Here is an 11,098-nt window from a genome sequence, read left to right on the forward strand (position 1 = left end):
GATAGTTGTTCTGCTGAAGTGAATAATCATCAGATGTGGCTTTAAAACATTGCGGGTTTGTCACGTGCACAACACATTTCAGTGTCAGGTAAAACATAGAATTCACACTTCACAAATTCCTCTAACGTGCTGTGGTAGAGTTTGCATGAAGGTGTAATGCTTAGAAATGGAATACAACAATTAAGATACATTGAGCATATAATACACAGTGTCCTGAACTAACCTAATTGCTTAACCATAACACTTTCACTTGGAATTTTGTTTTTTGTCCTTATTTTCAGGTTGGAAGAGCTGGGAGGTTGGGTCACAAAGGAACAGCAATTACCTTTGTCAACAAAAAGAACAAGAACCTTTTCTGGGATGTTGTAAAGAGAGTAAAGCCTACTGGTTCCATTCTCCCACCGCAGTTGCTATATTCACCGTACCTTCACGACCAGCAAAAAAAAGAGCAGAAGGCAAAGCAGTCTCACAACCAGCTTGTGACTGGCAACAATCTCATGGCTCTGATCAGACAGCATGATAAAAGTAAAAAATGATAGTTTGCATTACTTGTAACTTTGTTCATTTCTTGTTTATACTGTAAATTACACATTTGTAAAGTTTGATAAAGATAATATTGTGTTCAAATTAATTTTATACTATAAAATGTAAATTTGTACAAAGTTTCATAATGTTGTCTATGAAATATAAATTGTACATATAAATGGTTTCTGAAAATTATTGAATTTCAGAAAATCTGTCTGAAAAAGTTTATTTAATAGTGAATGGTTGTAATGACTTAACAAAATGGCTGATATTGCTATTTAATAAAACCTTATCTTGTAAACCATGTTTATTAAAAACATCACTTAAAGATTGTTAAGGATACAACATTAAACGTCATACCCAAAACAATGTGCAAGTTGAGATTAGCTAAACAACCATGTCTTGTTTCATCGGTGCACTGCTTATGACATTATAAATGTAATTGAGGATAAAATCACATTAGTATTTTATTTTGTGCTTTCTAGATTTACTTTTTGTTTATCTTCTGCTTGAGAGCTCATGTCTCCCTCTCTTTATCTGCGACAGTTATTCTTAACATTCTTTTCTTTCAGCACTCCTATTGATTTAGCACGGTGGTTCTGAACCTTTTGACTACTGTGGGCCCCCACAGATTCGCCACTGGAAGCCAGGTTTAGGACATTTCTATGGACTGACCTTCAAAACATGGCACAAAAATACAGAAACAAGTATACATTAAATAAATACTCCCACTATGAAATATTGTATTTAATTCACAAAGGCAAAAATATGCAAAACTCAAGTGTGGTGGGAAGACTGGAGATTTCAAAATGTGGTTTTATTTCTAAAAGATGAAGTTAAATGCTAGACTTTAGCATATCACTTTGTCATATTTGCTCCTGCATGCTCTCATTTTGGTGGTGCACATAGATACTTCAGTTGAGGCCTCCAAGCATCTGTACTAGATTCTATTTGTTGTCAGCGCACTTCCCCCATTCATTAATTATTTGAAGGATAACTTAATTTTTAGCCTCCAATTTAAAATTTCAACAGATTTACAGAGAAAAAATATATATATCCTCCAATTTGGTTAAAATTTTCCGGGGTATGCAGCGCTCGTGTCGGTGCGTTGTCCTGCGGCAGAACCCACGCCGCTTTACATTCGCCAACTTTCCCCCAGCAAGGGGAAAAAAACGGGTCGCACACCCAATTCCAGTTACAAATCTGCTTTATTTTTAAGTTACAGGGGCTAACAGCGCGTTTGATTACGCGCTGTTAGCCCCTGTAACTTAAAAATAAAGCAGATTTGTAACTGGAATTGGGTGTGTGACCCGTTTTTTCCCCCTTGCTGGGGGAAAGTTGGCGAATATATATATATATATATACTAATATTATTAAATGATCGCAACTGACACGGATGTCCTTTGAAGGCGCTGTGGACTGCTTGAGGTCCACAGATGGTGGTGCCATTAAAGGAGGTTATCATGTTGGTTCTCTGTCTTTTTTCGTAATCCAGAATGAGGAAAATCTATGTTTTGGTGTGCATGACTTGACCACCTACACATACCTGACATAGTTGTTGTATGTTGTAAGCGCCAGTGCCGAGGGTCCATCTCCTAATGGGAGCTAATCACTTTTTAGGTCGAGCCTCAGGCATTGCTTTAGCAATGCTTGTTTGGCGAGATTATAGTAAGGCTTTCAAAAGTGTACCCAAACTGCGGATTAGGTACAGTTCATGTGAGCTAGGCGCGTGCACATCGCCAGCCACATCGCACACCATTTGTTTGAGCCTCGGCATCAGACTTCAAAGGAATCCGCTCCCCTGCCCCCCCCATCAGACTTCAAAGGAATCCGCTCCGCCCCGCAATGCCGAGACCTTGTTTTTTAAATTGTATTATTTACAAAGTGAAAGCTTGTTTAATATAGCATTAGCCTCAGCTGGAAGTAGTGTTTTTTTTTTCTTTTTGTGACTTGCGGTACAGTTTTGTTTGCCTTTGTAATTTCGATTGTGTTTATGCTCTCTGCATTTCCTATGTTTTCGTATTATATCTATTATAATGTCTGATTTCACCAAGTTTTCTTATTATTTTGTCATTTAACTTGCGATGGAGTGTATTGCAGTTTGATTTTTTTGAAAGGCGCAGCACTCCTAATCTGAAACACAGGCTGCCCCGCGTTGCTTTTCTTCTGGGCGTCACGCCATTAATGCTAAACAAAGGCGGACACACATGTCGCTCTTCTATTTTGCCATTGTTCATTTGTTTAACAGCGCACAACTCTGAATCTCCAACATAGACTGCGGGTGTTGCTATTCCTTTAGGCGGCATGCCATTAATCTTAAACAATATCGGCCGTGCAGCAAAGGTGTGCTTTGGTTTTGTCCCATAAACTGTAGTAGTAGCCAAGCGATGCATATATTTCCTGCTTGGCTGCAGGCTCACGAGCAGTCGCAGAGGTGAGTGTCACCGACGCATCTATGTAATAGGATAGCGCGATAAGCTCCCCCTCCCGAGTTTACTATGGGACACATTATGCTGCCACCAGTACTTTTTTTTTTTTATTCTTCTAAAACATAGACGAGGTTCGGGTCCAAGTCTCCAAGACTGGATTAGGCTGTAGGTTCCTGGTCTGGAGACTAGTATACCCTCTGGGCTTTGTAATCTCGTCTTTCCGCTCTCGCACACACTGATATGATTATTCATATGCTCGCATGTCGGTCGAGAGGGATACAGTGAGAAAAGGCTCCAAATGTGCACATACGAGGGGTATGGTGTTTGAAACTGGGGTAAGGAATGGTGCCTGCATGCAAACCAACTCTGGGTATCATAGGATTTGTAGTCCATCCTCAGTACCTTCTTAAATCACGGGCAGTTTGCTAAAAGAAAAAAACGGACATTTTCACATTGCGTATTTAGTAATTCCTTATTGGTTACTCAACACTATTACATCATTATTTTTCATGCCGCCTACTTAGAGAGGTGTACAGTACGGTGGTGGATTTATTGACTTTGTTGTTTGGTGAATATTTATGTCCGTGCTGCTCGGAGGAGCTAGCCTCCTACGTCGCTAGCAGCTTTCCAGCTGCTACACATGGCCCCTTCTTATTTCAGCTTCCTTGTGGCATTCTTCTCTTGCTAACTGCCTTAATTTTTTATGAAAACATTATTTGGCTGTTTTTTATGTCATAGTGTGATGGTGAGTGTTTGATTCTGAGAATAAGTCCTAGGATTAGTGACTAAATTGAAGGATGAGTGAGTTTATGAATCAATGGGAGAAAGCATGCATGCATGGGTGGATGGAAGGTTAGTTGTTTTTTGAATTGGTGACCGATTTGGTGCATGGATAAGTGCATATTGTGCCGATTTTGGTGTATGAATGAAGGAGTGAGTGAATCATTTAACTGATGTATGAAGAGGAAGTGTGTGCATGAATTGATGAAAGAGTGATGGATAAGTGAGAGCATGGATTTGAGTACGGCTAAAATGATGAATGAATGCATGGATGATTAACATTGTCCTATTTTGTTGTGTTGAAAGTATTATTTAGAATGAATCGCACCTCCTGTTAGGACTCTAGAGTTTTGCAAAGATTTGTAAAGTTCATCTCCGTGATTAAACTAATAAAATATCGCTTCATCTTCAAATTAGTTTCAGGAGTATATTTTGGTACATAAAGTTGGCTTAGTACAGATAGTCATGTTCCCTTTGCTTCCATGTGTACTTTTGAAAAAGCTATCTACTGTTTTTTTTAAAACTCTGTTCATCTGACAGGAGCCATGGCTGTGAACGAAGATTATTCCATGCCTTGACTAAATTACGTCGACATGTTTAATTTGTGCTTCGTTGAATAATCATCACCTCTTCATATTTGACACTTTGACGTTGCCATGCCCCTTTTAAGCTTAGTAGGAAGGGTTTTCATAAACATAGAACTTTTGGCGCAGTGCGCAGATAGTGTAACCAAACTGCACTCTAGTTGAAACCAAAGTACTCTTGAGGATAGTGGTGATGTGGTCAGGTTTGATATCCACAGCGTACTAAGGACCTTACTCTGGAATCGCCAGTAGAAGTTGTGATCACCTGCGCCTCGTCGCTGACAAAACCTAACAATAGGAGGAGCTAGAGCCTCGTATGAGGATAGGACAACATGCACTAACAATCAAGCATTGGCAAAGCCTGTTACTCTGCCTTGCATTTTGAGTCATGATTAAATGCATTAACAATCCTAATGCACTGAAAAAACAAAAGGGAAACTGTGTATTGCATTCTGTACAGAATACTTTTATAAGTAAAATAAATGAGGGATGATTCAGTGTACTTTTGAAATGTAAATGAATCCCTAATGCTTTGCAAAACTAGCATGCCATAGGGGATGGAATGATACCTAGTCAGTAACATGAGGTGAGAGAAAATACACCTCTGGATGGAGTCAAATTCCATTCTATATGTATTTTAGAGAATTTTTGACTACTGCATTGTCAAGCCAGAGCTAAGAAATTTGGATCTATTCCTTTCTTGGGTATCGTTCAGAATTTGATTTGAAGATGGATCAAGCCCCTCACTGGCACCTGGAGCACCAGCTATTCATGTTCCTTGTCATATATATATATATATATATTTTTTTTTTTTAGGTCGATCCTGGGTAGCGCATGCACTGCTCTGTGAGGCATGCTGTATTGGAGTATGGACCTGAAGCCCCGCCCAATCTCTGCCCATATTTGTCATTGCCTTGTCATTGTCCTTCGTGAATACTGGCTTCTGATTCCTTAATAGACTTGTTAGTCCCTGCTTAGTACCGCCTTGTCTTCGTTTGTAACCTCCCATAAGGACTGGCCCTTTTACTTTGGTTGTCCCACAGTACGTCTTATTTAGTCTGTAAGCACTATTTTCAGGGCCGGACTGGCCATTGCGGGCACTGGGCAATTCCCCAGTGGGCCGGAGGGGTGGGGGCAGGTTTTGTGCCAGTGAGGCCGCTTTTGTCACTGGGGGCCGGTAATGCAGCAGTGCTGCAATATATCTCCCCTGTAAGAAAAGTGGGAGCGGTGCTTCTTGCTAGCTCCCCCATCCCTCTCCGCCAGCTCCTAGGGCTGGTCGGGCAGCAAACTGCCAGGGATGGTTGCTGTTCCCAATCCGCCCCTGACTATTTTGTTTAATAAGTTTCTCCTACCTCAGGAACTACGTGCTTTCATGCAATATTGAGCGCCATGCACACTTTCACGGGGCACTTAAAAAAAAAAGTGTACTTGTTTGTCAACTTAACAAACAAATGATTTGTTTGGTAACAGTGCCACGTACCGTGCTTTCACATTAATAGCAGCCACGGACCTTTCTTTAGACATGGCTCATCTAAAGAAAAGGGTGTGGCCTCTATTAATGTGAAAGCGCAGCATGGTACACTTGTAAACAATAAACATTTGCAATGCAATAAGTCTTGTATTTAAGAAACTTTGACCTGTTGATATTGCAAATGACAATGCCTTTTATTATCGCAGGTTTTTAAAACACATAAATAAAAGGCATTGTCATTTACAATGCCAGTAGCTCAAAATCTCGCAGTTGTGAGACCTATTGCATTGCAAAGGCTTGTTAAGGAGAGTTACTGCTTGCTTAAAAAGTTTTATACTAAAACACAGGCTCCAGTTTAGCATAATTTTTTTTTTCTTCACTCTGTCAGCAGCAAAAAGTATACCGTGTAACAAACAAAATAATGCTTGGTAGCCAAAGTGTTACCATTATTTCTTCATTACTTCACCAACCACTCGCCTGCCTTCCAGAGGTGTAGTACTTACTACACCATTCATATTTGCTGCCCAGTTGAGAAAAGTTCGTGCATCTCATTTCTATTTTCCGCATTAATTCCATTTTAAATATATTTAGTATATGACCTATATGAATGTCGTTATGCATAATTTTGTCATTCAAATACTGTGAAAAAGTTTGTTGTATGTAAGTCCTGAGCATCCGCTTTTTGTTTTTGTTGTGCTCGGCAGCATGATGTTAACTTACACAGTGTTTTAAGACATGGCTGGTGGTCATTGGTCACAGGCCACATCAAGGAATTTTCATAGTGGCCTTAAGATTGCGTGGCCACAGCCCAAAGGGGTTCTTCCCAGCCACTACTGCTCACTGCCATTGAGAGCATGTAGCGATAGTGAAAACGTATATATAGGGGTTGTTCCTTCTTCTCTCAGATGAGTGCTCAGCTGACTGGAATTAGGTTCACAATTGCAAGGTTCCTAGTACCATAACATTAATACCATATAAAATTATTATTACTAATAGAATTTGACTAACAAAGATTTAGCTAAAGTGAGTGTTATCATCCAGTGCATTTACCAGAATGCATATGGGCAAATTGTTTGCTGGTATGCCAGGCAATGTGCTCCTTCCCCTTTTGTGATTGGCTCCATGTTGAGTTGTTGATCTCTCTAGCTCTGGGAACCATCTGCGCTCTGGGACTGGTACAGAAACCTGAAAAGACAGTGAGCAACATTGCTAGTACGCCCACATTTAATTTGTTACTTGCTACTGTAGAAGGACTGATCTCCTGAAACACATCCGGAGATGCAGAGCACTGGCTGCATCAACTATGGTGAATACAAAGAATTTCAAGTAAATTAGGTATTATTGCTCGCTGCATTTACCAAAATGCATTTGAGAAAATTGTGTGCTGGTGTGTCAGAAGGTGAGCTCCCACCCCCATTCGACAATATTAACAGTTTTCATAGAGTAATTTGTAAACGTGACCTAGAAGGGCACCTTCTATAGGGAATGTTAAGCACGTGCCATGACCAAAATGTGGAGCTTTTCAAAATTGACAATTTCTAGTAAACCACTACACAAACGATCACTGACAGTGCCTTGAGCCTCTTGACCAGCAGCAAGCCCCTGATAAAGCCCCTTCAGAAAAAAGGAGCAGAAGTCTCCTTGTACAGAAGAAAGTTGGTGTATTGTGTCAAGAAAAGAAATGAGCAGGCCGGAACTTTCTGCTACAAAGGTGCTAAAAAGAAGCATCAATGCTCGTACGTACCATCAGATACTGGAGAAGAAAATACAGTTAAGTGTGTGTAAATGAATGAAGAGAATGTCAATAATCCTTATACTGCTGAAAAGGTAATATGTGTGTCCCAGCTTTCAAAACTGAAAAGAAAGCAAGTAAGTGGTGTGCTTTTCACCTTCTCTGGCAATAAAGATGTATTTTGCTACTAATTCCTCGGCGTTTTTTTCCAGACAAAGTTGGTTAATGGATTCCTAACTCTAATTCATCAGCTTCTAAACCTGAGAGGCATGGCTCCTCCAATATATATATTTCGAGGAGTCCATATAATTAGAGGTGAACATTGTATTTCTATATTTGATCCAGCTGACACGTCACATACAAGGATGTAGCCCAACATTCGGATTTAGATTAAGAAATCTTGAGGAATCAGATGAGAAAAATAAGTTACCGCAGAATGCCTATATCAATTTACTATTTCTAAGGCTACATAATGTCTAGATGTATATTGGCAGTTGATGTCGTTAATGGCAAAATCGAGGCCTGATTCCACAAAAGTTTGCTCAGGTCTCTAAAACAAAAGTCAATCTAAATTATTGGACATGAGAAGTACAATTACTAACGTTTTGAACAGATGTCATTGCCACCCAAATATTAAAGCCTAGCTCTGCTTTCTAAGCAATTTGTTTCTAGTCCAAAAGAAATTAAAAGGGCTTTGTCTAGTATGTCAGATGCGCTCACATTACCATAGATCTTTACAGTCTTGAGTTTGTTGTAAACTGTGAGATGGCTTATCTTACCGCAGGGAAAAAATAGAACTTCTGGGGTTTCTGTTCGTTATATCATCTGCAGTTCTTTCTTTTCCTTCAAACAAGATTTGGAGCCTTAGTTGAGAGATAAGTGGTTTTGAGAGTACAGGTGATTTCCTTGAGGACCGGGGCTCATATTATGGGTCTACTATTGATCTCTGTTTAGGCAGTATATAGCGGGCCCTCATGTAATCAAGCTCGTCAGAGGATGAAGATCTTACATCTTCATTGAGGTCTGTTTTACGTGGACAAGTGGTGAATCACATGCAGACTTGCAAAGGGTACATTATTTTTGGTGGAGATCCAAACTTCCTCAGTCAAACGACAATCAGGTTAGTGAGCTCATTAGGAAGTCATCTCTGAGGAGCAGTGGACCATTCAGAAGTTGGGGTTTTTACCGTTTACATAGTACACCGCAGTTTGATGCCAATTTACGTTAAAGCATTTTAGACTGAACACTACTTACATCGAGATAAGAGAGGAATTTTAAAGTTAGATCTTGACATTGCATGGCATTTGCACAACTACTTCCTTATTGTAGAGCAGAAATCCTTAGCAAAGTTACTTCAGTAATTGTCCAATGAGGTGGGGCGTGAGCGGTTTCCTGAAGTTGGTGAGCATTCTGAGATCAGGGGTCAAAGAATTCCAGACTGGGATGGCCGTGCCAAGGAAGGGCTGTTTTTGTACTTTCTTAAATTTGGGAAATTCAAGAAGAGTTTTATGACTTCTTGGCCTCCTTCAGCTACCAGAGATGGTAAGTAGATCCACTATTAAGAACAAAATAATCTTATTGATTGCTTTGTGTACTGGGCAGCAGATTTTAAACCGGACTGTACATGTGCTGGAATGGAAATGGAGATCGTAGAGTATGGCGATTATGTGGTCCAATTAGGCTGCTGAATAGACCAGTCTTGTTGCCAAGAATAGTAATGAGTGTATAGTGTACCCCTGCTAGTATGACCTTTCTGAAATTCTGTCCTAAAGATTAGTAACTAGACAGTTATTTTAGGAGGAGCCTGGGTATAAGATGAAAGATTTTGTTTAGGGTGTGTCCATCTTTTATAGTGTGAAGCATAAGGATTTGCCTGAGGGGGTTGGAATATGTGAGAAGCACTCCAGTTTCAAGGAACCCAAAAGATTGAGGTCATAAGGAATTCCGTTTTCTGGATACAAGATGTCTCACATCCACATTTGTAATCAATATAACTCATTTCTTAGGAGGGTAGTGCTCTAAATCATTGAGGTTTTAAAATAAAGTCATGTGTCGTCAACATAGAGGTGCAGGGTGACAGAGTTATTGAGGATTAAACTTGATGGCTTCATGAAAAGATTGAATAGGCTTGAACTCTTTGGTACTCCACATGCTGTTTTGGCAGTGGTGCGGTATTACAGCCAGTTTTTCTGGAAGAGCTCCGTCCTTGTGCCTAAAATATCTTGCATAACCCTTCCCATTGAGACACAATCCGACTACATAGGCATTATGCTGGCATCTGTCAGCTGCAATTGGAGTGGGGAAATGGCATAGATTGCTTGTACCTCAAGCCATAGGATATGCTGCCAACAGGCCAAGGCGGAAGGTGGGCTCGCATGGAATCGGCGGTTGAAGCCTGTTACTGCCAGAAAAGCCAGGTCAGGAATCTTGGACACAGGATAAAAAAGTGATCTGCCAGTGGGGGGGGGGGGGAGCGGGGGGGTGTAGGAAGGTGGAATCTTACTGCATGGTTACCCCCCACTTTTTGCCTGGTGTTTTGCTGTTTTTCGACTTAGTTGGACTGGGACCCTGCTATTCAGGGCCCCAGGCTATCTGCTTTCTCTATAAAATGTATTCTATGTACTTTAGGTACATACCAGATTGGTTACTGAGGCACCCTTGTGAACCCCTGTATATGGTACCTTAGCTACCCAGGGCATAGTGACCCCAGAGGCCTACCAGGGGCTGCAGCATGTATTTTGCCACCCCTGGTTAGCCTTCCAAACTGACACCACAGGTCTGCACCTGCAGCCTGGGTAAGGTGGTGTAATCACCCCTTACTTAGATATAGTATACCTTTATCTATATATATATATATATATATATATATATATATATATATAGACACATATTAACCTATAAGTCACTCCTATGGCAGGCCTTGACAATCCTGAAGGCAGAGTGTTTGGTTTTGTGTGAGAGGATGCCCTAGCATGAGCTGAGCCCCCCCTGCAGCTTTCAGAACCATCTCCTTATAGCTGTTCTATGATCTAGCCATACCATATACTCTTAAGTGCATTATAATCCTTGTGGTTAATGCTAACTTTGGTTTGGTTTTATCAAAACATGTTGTGTAAGGTGTCAAACACTTTGGAATACTACCCCCCCGCAGGTTCTGGCGGCAGGGGTAGCATTCCACCCTTCTAGAGGGAGAAGATGTACATACTGATAAACCCGGTTAAAGTTAAACAGAGCACCAGCTTCACAAAGTGGATGCTGCTGCCACAGACACGAGTCTGCCCTCCTGCTGCTGGACGAAACTCCAGCAGGGGAGGCCTGCAATAGGTTTCCTGCCGAGGGAGGTTCCAGCACCTCCCCAGACAGGTTTTAGTGTGTTGGGGCAGGGTGGGTTACATTCAGTGAATGCTTTCCAGACACTGCCTGGGGCATGCAAGGTGCTCCATGCATTTCCCAGTTCAAACTGGTTGCTGGGGCACTCAGCCCCAGTTCTGGCGCGAAACTGGACAAAGGGGAAGGAGTGTAACCACCCCCACCCCAGGTCCTCCCATAGGTCGGACCCTAGAGTTAGTCCAACCCC

The 11,098-nt window shown here is 41.1% G+C and overlaps 1 protein-coding gene across 2 annotated transcripts in view; it reads left to right on the forward strand.

Annotated features, from left to right (window-relative positions):
* The window catches only part of DDX59 (DEAD-box helicase 59), a 79,216-nt gene extending 77,965 nt beyond the window's left edge, over positions 1 to 1,251 (forward strand). The window contains exons 7-8 of one of the 2 annotated variants that reach the window (XM_078640992.1): positions 282 to 525; positions 1,098 to 1,251. In XM_078640992.1, the coding sequence (XP_078497118.1) occupies positions 282 to 525; positions 1,098 to 1,114 (261 nt within the window). In that variant the 3' untranslated portion in view covers positions 1,115 to 1,251. Of the gene's footprint in view, positions 1 to 281; positions 980 to 1,097 lie in introns of those variants that run through there. The other variant, XM_078640997.1, reaches the window with a different exon arrangement.
* The last annotated feature ends 9,847 nt before the right edge of the window (positions 1,252 to 11,098 follow it).

The sequence above is a fragment of the Lissotriton helveticus genome, chromosome 1_1 (assembly GCF_964261635.1).
Source record: "Lissotriton helveticus chromosome 1_1, aLisHel1.1, whole genome shotgun sequence".
Taxonomy (NCBI): domain Eukaryota; kingdom Metazoa; phylum Chordata; class Amphibia; order Caudata; family Salamandridae; genus Lissotriton; species Lissotriton helveticus.